This window comes from Engraulis encrasicolus, chromosome 8 (assembly GCF_034702125.1).
Source record: "Engraulis encrasicolus isolate BLACKSEA-1 chromosome 8, IST_EnEncr_1.0, whole genome shotgun sequence".
NCBI classification, from domain to species: domain Eukaryota; kingdom Metazoa; phylum Chordata; class Actinopteri; order Clupeiformes; family Engraulidae; genus Engraulis; species Engraulis encrasicolus.
In genome coordinates, this window is record NC_085864.1 from 20,888,991 (window position 1) to 20,913,713 (window position 24,723).

Below are 24,723 nucleotides of genomic sequence, written 5' to 3' on the forward strand. Positions count from 1 at the left end.
AAACAAACTGGGAAGCTTTGAATGTTTCCTATAAATGTAACAAGCGGTAAGGATACAAAAAGCTTTTCTACTGATGTTCTGGTGGGAATTACATTACCATCGGCCAACAACAAAACAGTAGCTTTTGTGGGATATCTGGACCACTGCCTGTGATGGGATGGAGATAAGACTGCAAGTACGGATAAAAAAAGACGCGCTGGACAATGAGAGAGAATGGATGCACTAAGGGGAGACAGGTATGGAAGGAGATACTGTATGTATGTTGTGTGGCTGTGATTTCCTCTGGGCTTCGGCTGGGAGGGGAGAGTATAATGGTGTTGACAGTGAGAAAGAAGATCAGGGAGATAATAACACATAGAGGACAAAGAGGAACTGGATCTCTGGATTTAAAGGGAATATAAAATCAGATAAAAAAAGGTGGCACTACTAACAAACCCGATCTCTTGTGTAAACACAAAATCATAGGAGGTTGTTGCAAAATTTCTTAGCATACAGTTTCTTCCCCCTCTCTCAGCATTTGATTGGCTCTTGTTATGAACTTACAGGAACATATTTTTTAAAAGGAATGAGAAGAATTTACATTTCCTGAGAGTCACAACACAACAGGCCTCAAAACACACAGAATAACAGCTGAAGGAACATCAACGCCTTGAGAAATTTCTCATTTGAACGTTTATTAATTTTTGTAAATGTAACAGGTAAGAGTAATGCAATATACACCGTCACGCATACAATAGCTGTATCTTCACAAAACATTTTTAAAACTTTGTCAGCCTAAACATGTGAATAAATCCCTTTACCCAGCTATTCCGGGCACAGGGGCCATATATCATTCATGTACCTGTATGTATGCATGACATGCCAATATAGACCTACTTCATAGGTCAATATCGGCTCAAAAACATACTTAACTGGTGAGGCTGGTCTAGCACAATGTGGCAACAACACACGAGGAATCAAAAGACAATGAGGATGAGTTTCGGGTATTTGTAAATTACACTTCATATAAAAATATAATTGTTAGGTCTTACAGATTTGCCACCTTAAGAATGTTATATTTTGTTTTTGTAAAAAAAAAAAAGAAATGAAAAGGAAATGGAACAGGAATATGTAAAAAGAGTAAGACAAATAAAAAAACAAAAAACATCAAGGAAACTCCAGCTTCCATTGCCATTGTGACAACGCATACTGCACACAAGAAAATTGCATGTATGCCTCACCCGTACAAGGGGTCAGCCCCGAATGGCGCCCCAATGTGCTCTGCCCCTTCTCTCCTCACTACATTTCACACACCACAACCGTAGCTCCGATGCCCAGAAGTGGAATCTTGGGAATATCAGACACTAAATGTTGTAAGGCTTTTCACTGTAAAAAGGTAAGGTTCCCTAAAGAGCCTTAATTTTGCCGCTGTGGAAGAACCCCTAAAGATTCTCTAAAGGAATCTTGAGATTCTTTCTAGAACGTTTAGGTTCCTCAGAGAGCTTTTAGGTTCCGCAGCAATCCAGCTGAGGGTATTTTTGAAGCCTATTTGAGAAACATTCACATTTTTACAGTACCACGTCTTCCCTCCTACAGTGCAGCTCACAGATAGTAACTTAATTCAATAATTTAATTGACTAATTTAATGATTTCCTGCATTAAGACAGGCGACATCAACATCAGGCGGTATGGTGTCATGTGCTAAACTCTTATCATGTCTCATCAGCACACACATCTACGTAGTTACACACACCTACACTGATATCATGTCAAGGGACCTAGGGGGTTTCGATGATGATTATTATTATTATTATTATTATTATCATCATTATCAGGGCCGATGACAGCATTGGCCGGGCCCTGGACAATGTCATCTGAAAATGCCCCCCACGCAATAAACACAATGTAATGAGGACCCGATTCTGGGGGCCCTCTCTCCACAAGACCCAGGACAACGTACCCGTTTGTGTGTGTATGTGTGTGTGTGTGTGTGTGTGTGTGTGTGAGTGTGTGTGTGTGTGTGTCCTGTTGGCTTCCCTGATCATCATTATCATCACCATCACTTCCGCTACAGATGACAGAGAGTAATGGTCGCCCCGACTCCGGTCCAGAAGCGGAACCCTGGGAACAGCGGTGCGGAGAAGTGTTCCCTCAGCATGTGGAGGAGCTCAGCCTTGCCGTGAGAGACGCGGTAGAAGGCCAACAGCCCCTCCTGCTGGTCGACGAAGACTCCGATCCTGTGGGCCTTGGGGCCCGCCACGGGAGTCTCCTTACCGTCGTGCCAGAAGGAGAAAGCGGCCCCTGACCAGTACAGGGCCCAGGACTCTGCGTTGCGGCCCAGCCGTGCACGGTTGTCACTGCTGGCCCTGTCTAGCTCCTTGTAAGTCACACCCACCGTCACCTATAGATGACAACAGAAGTATATGGAAAAGTATATGGAGAAAAGAAGTTACAGGAAAAGTTATAGAAAAGCATTCTCTTTCAATGGGAATCTACAACTCAATTGTGTTGCCTTTTTGTCAGTGTCAATAAATCTCTTGAACTTGAGTATGCCTGAAGTAGGTCATGTATTAATAATCATTCATTCATACAAATATTTCACAGTGCAAACATTATGATGACAGCGTGAACGGCCCTTCAATCAGGCCCAGCTGCAGCAATACCCAAAAATGCTAACACTTTATAATGATGGATTCATAAAAAGCATCTGTGAAGGCTTAGTAAAATGTTACGTTTGATTAAAAAAAACCTTGTAAAATATTAACATAACATTTCCCAATCATTTACAAAAAAAATGTCAACCCTTTGTAGTTATTTACTATTATTTACTACCCATTTACTGTACCTTGTGTCTGGTCCATTCTACATCATTGTAGTAGGAGCTCTTCCCAGGACCACAGAATCCCATAACTCACTACTATAATACAGTATAGGCTACTATACGATACAGTAGTGTACTGTAATGGTATTGAAACCCTTATTTACTTTGTGTACTACAGTAGGCTACTATACTATGCACTATACGGTACTATAACTGTACTGAAACCCGTATTTGCCTTGTGTCCGGTCCATTCCACCTCATAGTAGTAGGGGCTTCCTGCCAGGGGTTCTCTGGCTAGCATCTGTCTCCAGAAGACGCTATATACTATGGCCTACTATACTATGCTATGCTATACCAGTATTTAAACCCTTATTTACCTTGTGTCCGGTCCATTCCACCTCATAGTAGTAGGGGCTTCCTGCGAGGGGTTCTCTGCCCAGAACCTGTCTCCAGAAGACGAAGCGGTCGGGGTGCGGTGTCGCATCCACCACCTCCGCCTTCAGAGTGGCCTTGCGGTCGCCATCAGAGATGCAGATATGCCGGTACGCAGTGTCGAGGTTCAGTGTGGGCTCGAAGCGAACTGAGAATCAAAAGACAAAACAGAAGTATTGTTATTTTTTTATTTGTTGTAACACTGTAACAAGTAGGTGAACGGTCATATTTCAGCTAACTGAGACCAAAAGACAGAACTGAAATTTTTTTATTTTAAAATTGTAATACTTATGTTTTTTCTTCCTATTAAAACATACTGTAGTTCAACTGCAGCAATATTGTGACATGTTCACTTGGTCTTTGAAGCAGCGGCAAGTAGTACTGTAGGTGATTTAAGTAAAGACTCACATTTCATCAACTCCTCTCTGGTTTTGGGCTTTGGCATTGCTTCCGCTCCAGTCCTTCGAGCTAATTAGAAACAAGACAAAAAAAAGCATGATCTTCCTGATTTTCCATAATTTTCCTGATTTTCCATGATTTTCCATAATTCTGCAATGGACAATATACTGTAATACAAATACAAATCAAATGCAATGCTTGTGCGCCATCAATAGAGTGATCAATCCTTATCCTGGCTTCAGACAGTATGATGTACGGTTATAAGCGGCTACGTAGGGTGTTGAGCGCCATCCTTGCATCTGCCTACTGCCTACCTGGAAGTGTTGCAGCGCGCGCCATGGCTGCTGGTCTGTCTGGGAGGGCTGGAGGGAGATGGGAACTGGCAGGGGCTATGGAGACAAAACAAAACCATGTAAAGCTATTCACCTTATTAATTATGCACGGTTTCAAGGGTGGTGCCATTACTATTTTGCTAGTGGTTGCTAATGCTAAACCATTCAAAAGGGCTATGGGCAGGCTATCCACTACTAGCAGACCGAAAATTCTGTTAGAATGTGACAGCATTGAAATGGGGTGAGGCGTAATCCGGTAAATACTGTGTGCTGAAAAAATGACATAAGCTACATTAGAGCAGTATTCTGTTATTCATGATGAATGTTTTGACATACGTTATTAACTTCGTCTTCACTGAAGTATGGAATACATTTGCAAAAAATAATAGGTCCTTAATGAATAACTTACTTTTGTGTGGCGCGGCCACAGTTGCAGAGCGAGTCATTCCGTGTGTACGCACTGGAAGTGGTGGCCCCTCAGATGAAGTCTCGTTAGCAGCACGCATTGAATTGGCATCATTAACTGAGAAAAGAAAACCATACAAGTGTGAATGGTTATAAATAAATGTAAACAATATCAAGACGTACAGTAGGTCATATTTCATTTCACCACTGATCTGCTAAATAAAATTGAATATCTATGACTTGTTTGTTCAAGTGTTAGTAGCAGCATGGTGCTTTTTTGTCTTTTTCAAGTTCAATTCATTTCTTATAAAACAGTGTTTCTCGAACTTTGTCAGACTGAGGAACACTTTCTCCAAATGTTTTGAGGGACTTACATTCCAACTTAATTGACAGGCTTGCTCATGCAACAAGTTTAAGGCATTGTAACCTCGGATGAAGATCCCTTTATTATTTTTCAGGGTGTTTGTTACAGTCACTGGAGCAATGTGGGATTAGTTGCCTTGCTCAAGGGCCCTTTCGCCATGGATGGAGGTGTAGGCAGAGGTCAGGAGGGATTCGAACAACCCCCAGATTGAAAGACCAATTCCCTCACCAGTAGGCCTCGGCAAATAGGTTTCAATTAACAATTTCAAAAACAGCATGTTAATGTTTTTTTTGGAAATGCTGATTACGTTTAAGGAAATCCCTCTTGAGCAAATTGAGGTACAGTAGAGGCCCCTAGACCATAGTTTGAGAATCGCCCATTTTAAAGAACCCTGCATAACTTCTGAACCGGAAAGCTGTATTGACATACCGAGTTTTCAGCCGTTTAGTCGAGTTTTAAGCCTTAATTCAGACAGAACAGTTTGAGAGTATGACAGGAAATGAGTGGGAGATAGATGGGTAGGGATTGGGAAATGACCTCCGGCCGGAATCAAACCCACGTACCCCGTTGCAAGTTGCAACATTATGATAGTGCCTTAGCCGAGGTCCGACAACATACCAATTCTGAAGATCTGAGCCAGGATGTCTTTGTTGAGGTCCTGTAGCCCCTCCGAGAGGCGTCCCAGCTTGGCCCGCACCCCTGACTTCATGGCTTCAAAGTGGGGGTCTAAGACCTCTGCACCACCACCCAACCCCTGCTCAGAGAGGGTTCCGAATTCCTGTCAGGAAAGAAACGACACATTAAAATGAGATATACAAGGTTAAATGGGGAATACTCTACACAGTACATACAGGTTAAAGGGTAAGGAACGAAGTGTCAGGATGGAAGCGGCAGGATACCCAAGCTACACCCTCCTACTGATGCAACACCTTCGGCGCTGCGATATTACTCAGGAAATGAGCTCGTTCAGGTACTTTCTGAGAGAACTCCACCCACTTTGTCAGGAACCAATCAACTTTGAGCATCTCCAACGGTCCTGGGTAGAGGCATGTTCAAGGCAGCGACATGGTTTAAGCGGAGACGTTTCATTGGGACTACGATTTTTTTTGGTTTAAACTTCGACCAGTTGCAAACCAAGGGAGGTGGGTCAACCATGCCGTTTGGAAATGTTATTCTTCATACTCTTGGTCAGACCAGAATCTCAGTATGAGATCTGAAGGTCGATGAAAATCAGGCAAGCGTCAGGAGGCTTTTGTCCAATTCATCATCACCATGTAGCCTACTGAACTCGACCAAGCCCTATTGGCAGAATATGTTTTTTGCCTGGCAGATTGGTCTAGCATTGCACCATAGAGGATAATAATAGCTGGGCCATGAATCTGGCCTGGCTCTATCCGCAATTAGAACGCTCGGTCTGGTTTTGAATATGCATTGGTGACACGGGGACTTTGCCCATGGTGCAAGCCCAGACTGTACATTTCATGTCTGGCTTGCCAGGCTAGTTACCATGAACTAAGTTTCCCAGTTTCAATCTGTAATTGGCTAAATAACATGGTGATTTAAATGACCCTTTGAAATGGAATATTTGTCATTCAACAGACTGTGAAATAAATGCTACAGATGCCTTCAATGTAAGACATACCTTCAGTAGAGTTGCCTTCTCCCCTGCCACACGCAGAGAGCTCACATAGCACCTGACATACCACTGACATGAGAAATATTTTCTCTATTATTTGTGCGCGTGGGCACACACACACACACACACACACACACACACACACACACACACACACACACACACACACACACACACACACACACACACACACACACACACACACACACACACACACACACACACACACACACACACACACACACACACAGCCCTATTGTCTCCAATGCTCTTCTCATATCGACTCCAACCCACCCTAGGACTCTGGTTCATTAATTCACCTGCCTTGTTCCACTGCCATACCCAATGAGCTCCCACAGCAATTGAGTTACTATACTGTATACTGCTAACACAGTGATATGATGAATGGTGATATTTTTCACACACACACACTTCTGTCAATGTTTCCAATCCACCTACGCGGTTTCCTTTACCCCACCTGCCTAGTTCACCTGCCCCACCCACAATGAGGTCACACAGACACCTGACCAACTGCTGACGTGATGATGTGAGAGGAAGAGACATAGAACAGGTTAGGGGGGACTCGTGGTACAACAAAAAGACTTTGGGGGTACGCGAGACAAAAAAGTTGGGAAACACTGGTCTAATTGATGGAAAGTAGCCCAGTTTGTCTTGATTCTGCCGTCCTCAATAATGAGCAGCACCACAGAGGCTGAAGCACAGACACATACCTTCTTCCATGTGCACACACGCCACCTTATTGCAATGTCCCCAATGCACTGACTCAGTTCCCTTTACTTCCTAGTGAACACCTGACACACAGAGACTACCACCGTTTCCCAATGTCAAGTGTTCTAGCCTTGCTAGGACAAGAGACGCCCAGTGATTGGATACTCTTTGGTGAACTCTGCGGAGTATCCAATCACTGGCCGTTTCACATCCTAGCAGGGCTAGAACACTTGACATTGGGAAACGGTCTACGTGATGACAGAAATATTTCCCTTGTTATGTCACACACAGAGAGACACACAGAGACACACAGAGACACACACACACACACACACACTCCTCCTCCTCCTCTCTGCTTAACTCAAAATGTCAGAAATATTCGACATGTCACTCACACACACACACCTTCTGTTTAACTCAAAATGTCTCCAACCCACCAACCCAGTTCTCTTTACCTCACCTACCCAGTGAGCTCACACAACACCTAATGCAGCTGACGTGACACCAGAAATATTTGCTCACCACGTCACACACACACACACACACACACACACACACACACACACACACACACACACACACACACACACACACACACACACACACACACACACACACACACACACACACACACACACACACACACACACACACACACACACTCTCTCTCTTACCTCCAGGAACCTGACGTCATCCGGTGTGGCTGAGAGGGAGCGCAGCTCCTGGTCCTGCCTGCGCAGCTTGGCCACCTCCTCCTGCAGCCTGCGCAGGTGTGCCTCCTTGCGGCTCTCCCTGGACGCCTCGTGGGCCTGCAGCACAATCTGCTCCACCTGCGAGCCCAGCAGCTGTAGGCTCCTCATCAGCTCCTCAACCGTGTCCCGCGTCTCCTGCTGGAAATGCTGCATCTGGTCCTACACAATGAAAAAATGAAAATGACAATGGTTTATTTGATTGGTTTGTTCGTCAGCTCCTCAACCGCGCCCTGCATCTCCGGCTGGAAATGCTGCATCTGGTCTGATCTGAATCTGACATGGGCCTCACTAGATCTTTTTTACATGGGCACATGCTACTCTAAACAAGGCCAACAGGCCTGCTATATGTCAAGATCAAGATTTGTATCTTTGGTCCCACATAAAATTGCCCTGCACTGAAGTTGCCACATAAGACACAACACAACATGGCACACAAATTGCCATAAATTACCATCTGACCGGACCAACATAGTGTAAAGGTCCAGGTCAAAGCCAAGTAATATGAAAAGGGTTATTTGTGGGTGTCCTGTAACATTGATGTGTGTCAGTCGGAATAAGGAAACTAACACAAACATGCAAGGTAGCCTAAATGTGGGTGGGAAAGACACCAGAAAGATCTGAAATATTTAAGCGGGCTTGCAGAGCAAGGCCCGATTCTAGTAATCTCTAAGTACAGTTTAAACTTGCTTGCTTTGTTTGTTGCTTCTCTTGTGCAGGGCAGTAAAAATAGAAAATGGATCTCCTCCTAGGCCTTTCGAGACAGAGACACCGTTCAAACGCTAAAACGACCGGCTCGGCTTGGAGATCATCTGTTCTGATATAGCGTGTCCGTGTCTCTTGTCGTTTTTCCGTTTTTGCCGATTTTGTGCAAATTTGGGTCCCCATAGAAAACAATGGTAGACCCTTCAGGAGACAGTGTTCCATCACTCTACAGATCAGAGTGTGGGAGCCTTTTTCGGTCATATTTCTATGATGCAGTTCGGCGACAAGCCGCGACAGCCAATGACTGTAGAGAGGTCAGTGACCACAGCCAATGGGAATGTTTGAATGCTTTGCCTTCTGCTTGTAACAGACATACTGTAGTCTCTTCAATCGCGCGTATCGCTCTGTCGCTTGAATCGCATCGCGCCTGGTCTATTCGTGCGGTTAGATCACCATACTAACTGCCAATCAGAACAGGTGCTGCCAATAAAAGGTTCCATCTCAACAGTCACTTTCTCTCAACATTCTATTCTTAACGAGCACCTGCAACTACCATTCTAGAAGTCTATTGCTCAGCTCTTCAATGCAATCTGATATTGTCTTGCTGGAATGTTTATGACAGCCAGCTGCATGGCTCAAGGCGCTGGATTAGAGATATGGAGGTTGTGAGTTCGAATCCCACTCAGACCCATGTTGATTTTCAAAATTATATCATATGCAGTGTTCCTTAGCCAACTTAAAATACATGTATGTCATTTAGTATATCCCCAAAACGCGGAGCTACAACACTTTCAAGATGGCTGAATACAAGATTGCTGAATTGTTTGGCCCATAACTTCTGACTGGGTGGATGGATTTTTCCAACATCTCGTTTAGCTTTGTTTTCTCAATAGTAGTTTTTAATGTAGGTATAGAGATATCAAAAATAAAACTGCTCATCTCTGCCCCAAAAGGCAAGCCCGCTTCCAGCATTTTCTGCGAGAATGCAATCTAGTTTAAATAGCTTTTTCTTTGTGCTGCCAATGTACAGTATACCATTCTCCTGCCACATACTTACCATATGCACATGAAGAAACAAGTTTGTCTTGATTGACACAGTATGTGCCTGCTACAGCCACAGCTACAGTATGTAAAGTATATCTTACCTGATAGACCACTAAAGCCTTTGGGACATCTTGAAGGTCCCTCTCTTTCTCTTGAATTCTTCTCAGAATTTCCGCCTGTCTCCGAATCACCTCCTCCTGTTCACATGACGGAAAACAAAACAGCATTTACTTCACATGACTTCAAGGCAGTGGTCAAAAATAAAATCACAAACAAATTGTGCCTAGGCCTAGGGCCTATATTTCAATCTGATTTCAATTTCCCAGCTTGGGGCCAAAAAGTCAATCTATCCATCTGCTTTCCCAGACAACTTTGAAAAACAAACAGAACAAAATAAACAGACCTGCTGCTCTCTCCTTTCCTCATCTGGTCTGACAACCTGGTGTCCTTTGTGTCCGGAAATGCTGCACTCCTCACATACAAACACTTTGTGGTCTCTGCAGTAGAACTCCAGTGGCTGTTGATGGTCTGGACAAAGTCGAATTGAAGTCGATGGAAGCTGTGGGTACAGTCCAGCCTCAGATGAAGGACCGCCACCGCCCTGAGTGGCTGACAAAGCTGGTAAAACATTTTCATAGATAGGCACTGTGGCCTTGGGCCCTTGCTGCTGGGACTGCTGCTGTAGTTTCTCCAAGGCGTCAGCCAACATGGTGCTCTTGGACAAAGGTGGTCGAGGATTAAAACTTTTCCTACACTCAGGGCAACTGTAGAAGTCCTTGGCTGCGCCTGCGTCCCAGTGCTTCTGAATGCACAGTAGGCAGTATGTGTGTCCGCAAGGTATGGTGGCTGGGTCGCGCAGGACTTCCAGACAAACGGGGCAAACAAACTCGTCTGAAAGACATAAGGATGCCATGCTGTGGGGAGACACAGCTCACAGAGTCACAGAGCTCTTCACACAGACAAAATTCACTTGTAGCCCAGAAGAAGATGGTGGAAACTGAGTGAGCACACACCACAGCCTTCCTTTAAGTAAAATGAGCTGGGCTGGGCAAAAGGTGGCAAAACTGGCCATACTGGAAAATTGTTGATTGAGTAAGTGGGGGAAACCCAGTTGGTTTATTCCAGAAGGCTCATTCAGGTGGATGGTATCTGTGTGGAATGCAGGGAAAGTAGACAGACAGGTTCCTCCTCCTTCAACCAACAGAGAAACAAAATGCAACCTTATTTTGGGGAACTTGAGGGACATTTTGCAACATTGTTGCAGCTTTGTTGATCTAGGAATTGTTCTAGACTGCAGGCAGAGGTCAAGTTCATGGCCCAATGACTTTCATCAAATTGTGGTGGCGTTTCAAGGGAATGCTGCCCACTATTACCACATGCGTCTGACCTGACCTCTATGACAGAATGGGCAAGGGATACAGTCAGTCACACAGATGTACACTGTATTATCCTTGGAGCCAGCCATGTTAAGTACTGGCAGCCGGTTGTGCGCGGTTACATCAGTGATAACATGAACAGTTTCGACAGTGGGGGCGATTAGCATGATACAAGGTAGGTCTGATGCTCGATATTCTTTCTACCAGACTGTTAAGACACCCCTTTCTTGTGCACAACGAGCTGTAGTGCAAGTGATTTCTTGTAGACCTAACAACTAGTCTTCGTTGAAGTTTGTATGTCGTTACGAAGATGCATTTAGCTACCTGCTGAATCTGGCTTGCTAGTTTGCCGGGTAGCCCGTGACTAGCTGACAAGGAACAGCGAATAAAAATAGATCTCAAAGATGACACAGAGTAATTGACCTATAGTCACATACTAGGGTTATTAACAAAACTATCGCCCTATGTCAGCAGTTTGTTTTTGATCAGTGTAGTCTACATGTGCAAGAAGTTTCGCAAGGTAAGCGAACCTTGCTAAGTTACGTTGGGTTCTTCATCAAGGAAGTCCTATCGGGTGATTTCTCTTTTTGGGATTGATGTTCTGATTGACCGAATTATATTTCTTGGTGGGATGCATTTCACTAGTTGATGTGCAATAATATTGTATCAAGTGTTCAGAAGCTCATCTGCTAGCATGTCCACCACGGCGAGCCAGCTAGCACTAGTTCACTTTGCTAACAGCTGACAGGAGGACAAACTTTGTATTAACTTACTACCGATCAGATATTGTGAAGAGGACAGAGTTGAATGACTTGACTCCCAGGCAAGTTTGCCGTTTTAGCGTACACTGACACGCCATTGCGTTAATGTGTTAAATTCCTTAGCATTGCCTTTGTTTTGGTGAGCTTCAAGGTTAGCTATGGGCCGAAGTCAAATTGTCCAACTCCCTGTTGTACCAAGAACTGCTCCTTGGCTAGTAACTTGGGGGCTCGTTATTTTTCTCCATGTATGCAACATGTTTGTCATTTAGATTTAGATTGTTGACTAACAGTTGACTTGACTATTCTAGTATAGCTGTAGAGTTGTAGCAAGGCACGTGGGCATACAGTGTTCTTTGAATGCGCTGATGAAAAGAAGTGTAGAAAACATGTTTGGCTAGTGACGTCACGTCAAAGACCTTTCCTCTACTTTTGTCTCTGATTTCAGGATGTTTAGGAGTCCCCAGCTACTGACCTCAACAGGGCGAAGAGGGACCCATATTTCACTGCTACTCCCCAAAGAGGCTCTGCAATCCCTTGGCCCCATAGCTCTACACCACAAGTGGAATGGGGAAGAGAGAAAAAGCCAGAGTGCCCTCAGAAAGAGAAAGGAGCTTGAAAGAGAACTACCTCAGGATCCTCTTGTGACAAATGAAGAAATCTGTCTCAGAAAAACTAAAGGACCATCTCTCCGTCTCAGCCCTCCAATCCCAAACGAACCTAACAGAATTACTCCTCAATTGCAATGCTCCAACCCAACTGTGAAAACAAATTTTGTCAGTAATAGTAGCCCACACCCACAGTCTTCTCGATGGCTTATTCCACCATACGAGCACAGCCAACAAAACGGTTCACCCAAGTATTCGACCAGTCCTGACTCCCTGTGCAGGTCTGATCTCAAGTGCCTATTGCTGCATAACCACAGCCCTGCTGCGCATAGTCTGCAGCAGACAGGTGGCGGCACCACCACTGCACATAACGCAGATGGTCATCAGTATTCTTGCATATCAGTGTCCTCTCCCCATGGGCCTCAAAAGCCACTATCTCCTCCCCATCGGCCAAACACATATGCCCCTAAACTATGGACTCGCAGGGCAGCGGCTTCTGCAGCAGGTGGCTTCATGCTGCCGACACCACCTCGCCTATGGGGCCGGGTGTGTGCCGCTTCTTTTTACAGCGCGCCCTCTTCCCGGCTGAAGGTGGCTCCGAGTTACTGCCTGTCTTCGGAAAACGAGGCGCGGTGTCGTAAGAGGCTGCAGCCCAACGCGGCGCTCTACCAGAAGGATCAGGGGAAGAACTGGGCCGCCGTACTGGTGAGCCTGTGCACCGTCGGGGGAGAGCCCGCCTTCCTCTTCACCCTCCGCTCCAACCAGCTCAAGGGCAGGCACAAGGGGGACGTCAGGTAATGAGTAATAAATAATAATAATAATAATAATAATGTAACATGTTGGACTGTTCAGGGTGGGTGCAATGACTGGGTGACGTCAGGTGATTGGGGTTCAAGCTCAAGGGCAGTCACAAGGGGGGCGTCAGGTAATTAATAATAATAATAATAATAATAATAATACCTTCATTTTATATAACGCCTTTGGGGTTCAAGCTCAAGGGGGATGTCAGGTAATAAATAATAACTAGAAGCATTTAGAGAGCGCAGACCTCTGGCCAGGAAGCTGCTTCATAGAACATTTGACTATGTTACACCCTATTTTCAAGCTCAAGAGCAGGCACAAGGGGGACGTCAGGTGAGTGGCGTTCCAAGGGCAGGCACAAGGGGGACGTCAGGTAATAAGTAAGAATAATAATAATAATACCTTCGTTTTATATAGCGCCTTTCAAAACAACCAAGGTCGTTTAACATAATATCTGGTGACGTCAGGTGCGTGGGTTTCAAGCTCAAGGGCAGGCACAAGGGGGACGTCAGGTGAATGGGGTTCGGACGGGTATATATGCCAGTGGTGGGCAAGGTGAGGCATAATAAATGCAATTTCGTTGTGTGCGTTGAGCACTTGTGTGCTGTGTGTGGAGTGCTGTGTCACAATGGCAGTGGGAGTTGAACTTTCCCAGGTGGGCTTTCCCTTGGCAAGTGGCACCAACCATTTACGATACTGTCAGTACTTCTCAATATCCTGGCTTTAATTAGTTAGGACAAAATAACTCTTCAACAGAGGTTGCCTTCCCCCTCATTGTGTTAATGGCGGCGGCTCTTGTGTGTGTTTTTAAGTTTTGCAGGCGGTAAGAAGGACCCTGTGGACCTGGACTTGGTGGCCACTGCTCTGCGGGAGGCGCGAGAGGAGCTGGGGGTTACCGTGCCAACGGAGCAGGTGTGGGGCGTCCTCAAGCCCCTCAGGGACATGGTGAGTGTGGGGCCGACCAACGCCTTATTACATGGCCCCTGTTTCTGTCAGTCAGATTTTCCCCAGCACTGTATCCACCTAATAACTAATAATCCACAGTTCTGTCAGAACCATTTCAGTCAAGAAACACAAGAGAAGAATATAAATGAAATTTCTTTTATTGAAATTATGAATTACATTTGGCGGTATAGCTCTGTTCGGAGGAACCCCCCTATTTCCATGAGCAGCATGGAAAAGCATGAGTCAGGGGGCAGCAGCAGTTTAGGGAATTCTCACCCAGTAGGACCGGGCGAGAGATAACCCCCCATGAACAGAGCCAAGCGACGTGACAAGAAAAACATGTCACATCATACACGACAAGGTGGAGCAGGGGAGGTGGTGGGTAGCAAAAACCGAGCAGCATACAGTTGGGAGGAAGTGGATAGAATTTAAAAGGCGTGCCGAAACTGTGTGGCCAATCGCTAGGGAAGAAAGATTATCAGCTGAGGGAATGCACCTGGATCGATTAGGGATGAATGAGATGAAGGGGAGGGCGGCAAGCTTCTTGACTACCATGGCCTGGCCAGAACTGACGTTTGTACTTTAATTTACAATAGCGGCACCATAACTATTTGGGTAGCTGTTGCTAATGCTAAATCATTCACAAGGACTTATGGCTAGCCTAACTGGTACTTGCAGACCGGAAATTCTGCACGAGCATGAAAAAGGTTGAATTGGGCGAGTTAAAGACCACTAGATCCCCTGACAAAACTGAAAAGACAAAGATCTATTATTGTGAATGGAATCCAAAATGGTGTTCCAGAATGCAGTTACGCAGTCCCATCCCCTTGCTTCTGGTTTGTCATTGAAATGTTCTTGTGTGTTTCTTCATCATCCTCAGTCTGGCATGCTGATTGCTCCGGTCCTGGCCAACCTTGGTCCCCTGGAGCCCCTGTCCTTTCGGCCCAATCCCGGAGAGGTACTGTCAACTTTTTGTCAATAAGTCTGCATTTGCAATAGTTATTACCAAGGAGGGTATGTTTTTGGTGGCATTGTTTTGTTTGTCTGTCTGTCTGTCAGCAGGATAACTCAAAAAAGTTATGCATGGATTGATTTTGATTAGGGCCCGACCGATATGGTTTTTTTCAGGGCCGATACTGATATTTATGGAAATGGGTGGCCGATAACCAATATCTACAACCGATATATAGAAAAATATTCATAATAAAATAAAATTGAGAGGGGGGCGCTGTGGCGCAGCGTGCTAGGCCCCCCACGTTTGGGCTTGCATGTCCACGGGGACCCCGGTTCGGGTCCGACCGAGGTCATTTCCGGATCCCGCCCCGTCTCTCTGTCCCATTCGCTTCCTGCCACCATCTCAGACTGTCCTATCAAATAAAGGCATAAAGCCCCTAAAATATATTTAAAAATTAATTAATTAATTAAATATCAATTATTATTGTTATAAATAAAACTATTATTATATGTTAATTATATATACACATATATTGAGTTAATACTATATAATAATTAACTTTTCTATCAGATGCCAGAAAAAATTACTAAGTCAAAATCATATAGGCCCAGATAGGTCTGTATATTTTTGTAAATACATTGCAATAGTAGGTTGCAGTAAATACTGCACACTGAAGCCCGTATAACCACAGCCCTTCATCCTAGAAAGACAAATCTGTGGTATTATTCTAGAATTCAGTTTATTGAGGCTGTGCTGGGCTGCTTATCTATCTCTGGGGGGCGACAGAACATGGGGACATCCAACATATCAGGATGAAATATTGGAAAGCGATCTATGCGTGCCAGCCAGTGTTGCCAGATTGAGCGGTTTCCCGCCCAATTGGGCTGCTTAGGATGGCCGTCTACGGGTAAAAATGGCATTTTGCAGGGAAAAACGCCCAATTTTTGTCCATAGAAAGCAATAGAATTGGGCGGGATTTGGTGCTTCCAGGTGGGTTTTGAGCATTTTTTGGGCTGGAAATCATCAGCTTCATCTGGCAACCCTGGTGCCTGCTTCTTTAAAAGTCAACAGCATTCCGAAAGCTACGAATCACCAGCGCAAGATATTGATAACACGGCCGGTTTCCAACATGCATAAAACCTCTCTGAAAAGTACTCGCGAGGGGTATTACAGCGAGGTGAAACAATGGCATTTAGGACTGAGTATAATGTAATGTTTTCACGTCACAAATAAAGGCGATTTGCAAAGCAGTATTTGGATCATTGTAGCCTACCTAGCGCACATCTAATGTCAGGACAAACTCCCTACAGAGCAGCCAGCTGCCAGCACTTTGATATCACACATCGGGTGTCTTTAAATGGTCAAAGGGCTTAGCGACGCACAATAAAATTAATTGGTTAAACGAGTAGAGCTCTTATGTGCCTTTAGTGCCTGAGTCACGTTGCGTACTGCTTCATAAAGTTGTTGACACCATGGTTGTTAGCGCAAGCCTGCTAGCTACTTGGTGGTAGTGGTACGGCATAGCTGTCTGGCTACTGGTAACATGATGTTACTCTAGATCAGGGGTCCCCAAACTTTTTTTTCCCTGGGGGCCACATTATCGTTCCTAACTGTGATCAGGGGCCGGGATCAATCACGCGGACTGTATACTAGGCCACTGCCTGTTATAGCCATCATTGTAGCACAAAATAGTTCATCATTACAAGTGATTTGCAAAAGAAGTGAGTACTTCACATGTTGTTCAACTTGAAATACCACAGGTATTGCTTTTAATTTCTAATAACCATGTAAAAGTAGCAAGGACAGGTTGGAAAAATGTGGTGATTGACAGTTTATGAGTGATACAATAGAAAATGGTTGGCCTGTTTATATTACAGTGAGATGAGAAACTATCAAGGCAAGAAACGTCTGGTGATTCACACTAGGTTAGTGAAAATTAAACTGTAGGAAGGCCTGTTTATAAACAAAATAAAATATTTTAAAAATATATATATTTTTCCTCTGTTAGGGTTGCTTCTTTGGGCCAGTTCAAATGGTGAGGTGCAGAGAGGTTGAGGGCCGTTCAAAGGGGCGTGGCGGGCCGCATCCAGCCCCTGTGCCTTAGTTTGGGGACCCCTGCTCTAGATATTTGAACCGCAGCGACAGCCCAAAATGTAATGATATTAAAATGAGGATATTATGAACAATCATCTTTGGTCCTAATATCAATCTGTGCTAATGTGCTGTGTAACCGTTATTACGGGACAAGACAGGCTTTCACACCAACAGGCTACATAGCTAGCAGGCTCGCAAGCACTAACACATAATTAGCCTTAGGAACAAACGCAAACACGTTGTATTTGGTCCTCATTGACCATGGCTTTCAGTCCACCTCTTGTGAAGGACTACAGACACGATCACGCTTCCATGCAGGGGTTTAAAATTTACTGTACACTATGCTGACATTACTTTGTGGACATCCGAATCAGTGAGGTGTCAAAATTTCTGCTGTGGGTTACGTGGTGAGCTAGAGCTTAATGCTGCCGCCTTGAAACAGTATCCACCCCGCCCACACGTGCATGCCGCGGCCGCCTTGAAACCATTCGCAGCCTTGTTGATTGGTTGTATTCCGTGTGCCAAACCAATCAGATGCTGTGACGGGCGGGGCAATGCTCTCATGAATGAACTCAAAGTAGGGAGAGCAGAATAGAGGACGCATTCAGAGCGAAACGTCTGCAAAATTGGTTGTGAAAGTTATACAAACTTATCGGTGGAAATTTATTGAAATTATGGCCGATACCGATATCCCAAAAATGCTAGATATCAGCCTGATATATCGGTCGGGCCCTTATTTTGATGACATTTTGTGGAGTTGTTCGAAGTGACATAAGGAACAAGTGGTTACATTTTGGTAGAGATCTGGATTAAGATTTCTAGTTTGTCACTGATTCAAGAGGTGAATAGTCATTTTTCCCCCCATATTGATCTCTTTCTTTCACATCTCTCTGTCTCTCTGTCTCTGTCTCTCTCTCTCTCTCTCTCTCTCTCTAGGTGGAGGAGATCTTCACGGTCACGCTGGCCCACGTGTGTAACCCGGACAACCAGGGATACACAAACTTCCGCATGGGCAACAAGTACGGATACACACTACCTGTGTTCCGGAATGGGAAGCACCGCGTGTGGGGGCTCACTGCCGTAGCCCTCGAGCACACTCTCAAACTCATTGTGCCACCGTAGCAAGTGTGCACGCACACACACACACACACACACACACACACACACACACACACACACACACACACACACAGAGCGTGTTCAGGCCGACAGAATCATCCCGGTGCCCATTCCTGCACCTAATGTCGAATCGAGTGCCAGGAAAGTTTGTTTGCAATACAAACCGAGAAATATTGCAATTGGTTCTAATCTACAAAGTGATAATGTAAACAATGCAATAATGTAAAAGTCAGCACATTCATCCTGGTAACGCAGTCACATGCAGTTAAGTACACACCAAGGTGTGAACATAGACCACAGTTTTGTTGTGACCATAACTGGTGCAGGAATGACCACCAGCACTGCCTCTGGCGGGCCTGAAAACACGCAACCCACCATTACTGACTACGGCAAGTCAAGCTGCGATGACTCATCATGTTGTGTCCTCATGGTTCGTACTTTTACCTCATACACAATATAGTCAGACACGCATAGATCTTACCTTTTTAGGAGTTGAAATCCTAAATGTGGAAAAAAATGTGATTTAAAAGGAAAGGCTTCAGCCACTCCTGAAGCTGTTCATGACAAATGATCTGGCATGCAGTATCTGCTGCTGGTGCCTGTTGCTGTCTTTCTCTTTCTGCTTTTGTATCTGTGGTAAGGTAGAAATCATGACCACCATACTATAGAATGTGCATATCTGTCTCAAAAGGGTGCTTGACTATGCAAAGTCAGCTCAAACAATAATGTCTGCAACATCAGGCTCACATTTTTTTAAAAATATGACTTTTCGGGTAACATGCCCCTTATCAGATGTGAAGTCATATTTGAATAGAGAAATTGGAGCCTAATGTTACAGACCTTATTTTTGTTGTCCCTTCATACTGTAAAAGCCTGGAAAAAGAAGCCATTTTGTATTTCTACCCAGGTTAAATCCATGGCATCATACTGTATTCAGGATGTATTGGCACAAATTCAAACATAAAAGTTAAGGTGGTCATTAATGGCAAATTGACACTGTTAAAGATACTTAAGGATATAAGCTACAATGCATCATCTGACTGTCTCACCCGACATTCACATTGGCCACGTTCATGGGGGCGCATTTCTGTGCCGTCTGCGCAGGGCGCATGCGCAACGTGAAGAAAAATGGTTAGAAAAAAATGGCTTGAAATGGTGAAGTGCGCAATGCACAGATTGCGCAGCAGTGCGCTTTCACGAATGCGACCATTGCCACTGACTGACAGTTGATAGTTGACGGTAGGTGTGTCTGACAGAATGGGGGTTGTCTTTTCCTGTGTCTAATTGGCTGATGGGTCCGCCACAGCTGTCAAAAGTTAAAAAGTCATAACTTTTTGAGTAGGCAATGTAGCCAACAGTCCCCACAGTGCATTTTGCGCCTGGCCATGCAAAATCAATGTTATCCATCATCACTCAGTGGCAGTGTGAATGCTGGGTCAGCGTGGTCTACAAGTAGATACATTGAATAGACAGGCTGGCAACTGGTAAAATAATTATTCACAAAATAGTAAAGTGATAATAGTCAACAGCAATCAGTCATTTTTCGGGTGCAATAGACATGTTGTGCTATGGTGCAGTTTTCTTTTCATTGAAGTAAGTAATATATTTATATCCCATTTTTCAGTACATATCACACAAGATGTACTTGTACAAAATGTTTTGAATACATTTTATTTTAAGACATGTTTAAAACCCTTGGGTGTTTGTTGTCATTGCAGATAGGGTTGTTGAAAGAAAGAAAACAGCAAAATATTCCCATACATTGATGTTTTCAAAAGCTAGCAATGCACCAAAAATGCCCATGTCTTTGGGCTCACTAAACCTTTGGCAGTCTGTCTTGTGGGCTGGTTGGGGAGGGGTGGGGGGCCCTTTTCATTCTAAGGGCCACTTTCAATTCCTCCAAGGGTCGTAAAAGTCCTCCAAAGGCCGTACTATGAACACACACCAGGATTTCCCCCTTTTTTGAAGGCAACCACCTTTAAAACAGACCCCACCTTCTCTAGGTCCCCTGACATATAACTTAGTTGTATTGCAAATGTGATTTCTAAGATTCGTTTACAAAATGTCATATTTCATGTGAAGCTGCATAACATTAAAATTATATTCGGGGGCCGGATAAAACCGCCTCAAGGACCGTTAACGGCCCTTGAGACATTCGTAAGTTCCCCACCCCTGCCTTAGTGTGACGTCAAATTGGCTGGGGAACATCCGCAAAAAACAAACGCAAAACGTCAGCTGGCTTAAATTTGTATTTTCATGTATGTGAATGCTGAATGAATTCATGAATTTCCTATGAGCTTTGTTGTCTGGTTTGATGGTATTGAGGCCGGCACAATCTCGTCTTTACCTCATGTCAGGCCATGCGGTCAGCCATCTAGCCACTCCAGCCAACAGGGGTTTTGTTTGAAATCCTCTGACTGGCGTGGAGTAATGCATTCCAAGCTAGAAATTGTGACGTTTTTGGACCAAAACGGCCTTGTAGTACCACACTGTACCGATTTCTATTAGACTCAGAGACTAGCTTACAGGGTTCCCACAGGTGCTTGAAATCCTTGAAAATATGTGGACTTAAATATTGTGCTTCCAAGGTTTTAAAATACTTTTTTGTCTGAAGTGCTTGTACATAAATGGTTGGAAGTGTCAGTGCAGCAATATTTATTGGTTGTCTGAATCAGTAATAGAGAGAAATAAAATTAGTTCGTATGATCCTGGCATTGTGACATGGGTCTAACAGAGCTAGGTTACCTTTAATGGTACTGGAAAAAACTAAAATTGGTTTTGAAGTTCCTTGAAAAGTGCTTGAATTTGGCCATGGAAAAGGTGTTGGAACCCTGAGGGATGTTTTTGGTACCACAACGGCCCTGTGGTACCACACTGTACCGAGTCTTGTGGTAGACTGGAAGGATGGTAGAGAATCCCGAGATTTGTCGTGACAAGGTTCCCAACTTTCCACTTCTTGGAACCATGGCTGCACACGGGAGGGGCCGGGGGAGACACAAATCCGCCTTTATGCAAGTGGGATTAGTAGTTCCACCTCTCGTCGTGCGAGGACCAAGCACAAGGCATAAAAATGTCAGTCATGTGTTAAGGCTGTGCACCTGAAAGCACTGATACATTAACATCACACGTGCAAGCAGTGCAGAAAACCCATTTCCGCCTTGCTGCCATACACATGAACTACCATGATGACCTTTGCTCAGAAGCCTGTATGAATCATCTGTTTTTGGTTCATGACCTGACATTCAGATTCAGGTGTCTAAAATGTTACAATTTATTGTCCAGAATGTGACAGTTGTGGCTTAATGGATATGGAGTCTGCCTTGGTATTAGAGGGTTGCAGGTTCAAGTCCCATACTGTCCATGGTTGAAATGGCCTTAAGCGAGGCACTTAGCTGCTTCATTGCTGCAGGGGCTGTAAACTGTATCTACAGCAAATAACAAAGTCAGCTTGGATACAGTTGTCAGCTAAATTTAATGTAATAGAATGCATTACATTAGATTAACTGGATAGATTTCAAACAAACCTCCTTCACACCAAATACAAATTTAGCATAAACCCACTAAAGAAGCTGGAGTCTCTCCACCCAGATGCAAGGTGTAGTCAAATACACACAGTAGTACAAAGTAAAGTCTTGGTTACACCGATGCAGATATTTTCAAGAACAGATATATTATGTTTAACTGTTTACACGGCATGTGAATAAAAGTAAAATAAAACAAATCACCTTTGTGACAGGTGCATTTTAGAAATCTCCACTCAGAACAAAAGACCCAAACTTACACTATATTACCAAAAGTATTCACTCACCCATCCGAAAAAGAATCGCGTGTCCTAATCACTTGGTCTGGCTAAAGGTGTATAAAACAAAGCACAAAGGCATGCAGACTGTTCTTATAAACATTTGTGAAAGAAAGCCTCTCTAAGGGGCTCAGTGAATTCAAACGTGGAACTGTCATAGGGATGCCATCTTTCCAACAAATCCAGTCATGAAATGTCCTCTCTCCCAAGTATTCCACATTCAACTGTCAGTGTTATTATAAGAAAATTGAAGTTTGGGGATAACATCCATGTAAACTGATGGAGAGAGGGATCAGCCGATGCTGAGGCGCATAGTGCAAAGAGGTGATCGGATTTCTGCATAGTCAATTGCCACTGAGCTCCTTGTGGACAGGCTTCCCAAATGAGTTGAAGCTGTAATAGCTGAAAAAGGTAAACCAATACCATACCTATGGGATAGGAATGGGATGACAGTTTAGTTCATATGAGTGAAGACAGGTGAGTGAAAACTTTTGGTAATACAGTGTATGTGTTTAAAAAAGTGTCCATACACGTGTAAACAGGGCCCAGGAACCCCCCTTCCATAGCAACAGGTGTGAAGCACAATAAGAGGTAGATCATGTTTTCCTCAAAAGACAGCAAGAGGTCTTATTATTTCTGGAATGTGTGACAGGGGTAAACGTCTCACATGGAGATCATCTTTAATGTGTTAAAGGCAGGATCCGGGGGCCCTGAAGACTCTGCTGTGTCGGGGCGAAAACGCCCTCTTGTTCTTCTAAAACGGCAAGTGGAGGAAAGATTGTTGTCCTGTGTCCTCCTATTTCTTGGTTACAATACATGAGTCTACGTCTGCAATGCCGTCTCACACCCTTGGCATCCATTTTTTGATTTGACCAGGCGGCAGGACTTGACACTGAGGGAGACTCCACAAGCCTGCCCTGTCGCATCTTATTTTGACTAGAACTAGGTCGCCTAGACCTAGACCTCTCCCTAAATCTGTCAGTGAAGCCATGTTGCCGTGAGGCGGTATCTTTGAGTTTTCTATTTTTGGAGGGCAAAGCTAACCCCAACCAGAAGTTTCATGTACATGTTTCAGGTACATGTAACAGGTACTTGTTCACTTCAGAGGGGAAGATACCGTACACTATTGTCCATCTAATGCTGAATTTTATTACACAGACACCATTCTGGCTAGTGTGGCCTTTCTCAAGTTTTTACAAAAGTGTTGGGCTTGAGAAAGGCTACACTAGCCGAAACATTATTTGTTTAATAAAATTCAGCATTCGATGGACAAGAGTTTGCTGTATCTTTGAGTGTTCTGTCACTGTTTGACACAAAGGCTTAGCTTAGCTTTGATGTCAAATTCCGAAGCTGGGTCAAAGTGTCAAAAAGTTTTGCTTCAGAAAGAGACCATGTTGACTTGTGAAGACTCCTCATTCAAGTGGAAATAGCTGCAATGATTTATTCCCCACACACACTCTTGCCTGCTGGACCTCCCAATCCCACCCCATCACCATAATTAAATCTGCCAATCAGGGCTATAAATTTACTTATTTCATCACTAGCCAATTTGGCTAGTAAGTAGATGTTACATTTTACTAGCCACACGCACAGACACACACTCTCTACCAGTTAAAGTGGCTAGTAAGTTTTCTACCCTACCAGCCTAAATGAGTTTTCACCAGCATTTGGTCAGTTGGCTGGTGTTAATATCGAGCCCTGCTGCAAATCAAGGGAGTAAGCATTGATGGGGGTCATTAACCCCTTAGTGCAGAGCCTAAGACTTATAACCTTACTGTCACCAAAATTGTAATGGCCATGTCTTATTCTGGCTTTATTTTGCTTTATTGGCTTTATTTGGCTCTCTGTAATGTCATTGCAATGTTGTTATGATGTAGTTGAGTATTTTCAGCAAATAGTGAATAGGCCCGCCGGCGACCCCATCTGCACTAAGAGGCTACAGTGCACCCTAAATCATCTTGCCCCAACCTCACCTATGGGTAGTGCTCGCGTTTGACAGTCAGTCCATCCACTATGGCAGAGGACAAATTGAATTCAATTCAATTGAATTGAAAAGCCCTACCCAACCACAGCCCTGACTGTATCCAACTGTCTCTCTCTCAGTCCATCTGTCTATCACAGCAGAGTAGTCGATGGGGGCGATCAGAATCTGACCGACTCCACACATGCTGCACACATCCCCACCCCACTTTGCGGCATCCCTGTTTGGTCATGTCCAATAGCATCCATCATGTGACAGCAGAGAGCATTCCACGGGGCAGTCAGGTCAAGACCTAACCTGATTCACATCATCTGGCTGCGTTCGGCTACGTCACGCGGGGGCGTTCCCATGCCTCACTACCCCTAGCATATCAGATGGTAGGAATCAGGTAAGTCAAGACCTCCTAGTGACGCAAAACCTTCGGCATTGCTTCTAGTTAGGCCAGGAGTAATACAAATATCGTTTCTGAGCTCCGGAGAAATTGGAAACTCCACCCACTTTGTCGGGAAGCGATCTACTTTGAGCAGCTCCAACGGCCCTTGGTAGAGGCGTGTTCAAGGCAGTGACGTGGTTTAAGGGGAGACGTTCTATTGGGACTAAGAAAATGTTTTGCTTAGACTTCAGCACAACCTTTTCCTGGCCTCGACGAGGAACAAACAGAGGGAGGCGAGTAAGAGGGCTGTTTGGGAAAC

General features: G+C 44.4%; 2 protein-coding genes across 2 annotated transcripts; one reads left to right on the forward strand and one right to left on the reverse strand.

Moving 5' to 3' along the window:
- Positions 1–1,988: 1,988 nt before the first annotated feature.
- Positions 1,989–10,608, reverse strand: ftr86 (finTRIM family, member 86). Its single transcript, XM_063205141.1, has 9 exons — positions 9,999–10,608; positions 9,697–9,792; positions 7,772–8,008; positions 5,351–5,510; positions 4,373–4,486; positions 3,946–4,020; positions 3,641–3,700; positions 3,178–3,380; positions 1,989–2,380 (listed from the first exon to the last, which is right to left on the reverse strand). Exons 1-9 carry the CDS (start codon positions 10,506–10,508, stop codon positions 2,048–2,050), a joined length of 1,788 nt encoding a protein of 595 aa, XP_063061211.1. The 5' UTR covers positions 10,509–10,608; the 3' UTR covers positions 1,989–2,047.
- Positions 10,609–10,984: 376 nt separating this feature from the next.
- nudt8 (nudix (nucleoside diphosphate linked moiety X)-type motif 8) lies at positions 10,985–20,974 on the forward strand. Its single transcript, XM_063205142.1, has 5 exons — positions 10,985–11,146; positions 12,178–13,131; positions 13,951–14,083; positions 14,964–15,041; positions 18,069–20,974. Exons 2-5 carry the CDS (start codon positions 12,179–12,181, stop codon positions 18,252–18,254), a joined length of 1,350 nt encoding a protein of 449 aa, XP_063061212.1. The 5' UTR covers positions 10,985–11,146; position 12,178; the 3' UTR covers positions 18,255–20,974.
- The last annotated feature ends 3,749 nt before the right edge of the window (positions 20,975–24,723 follow it).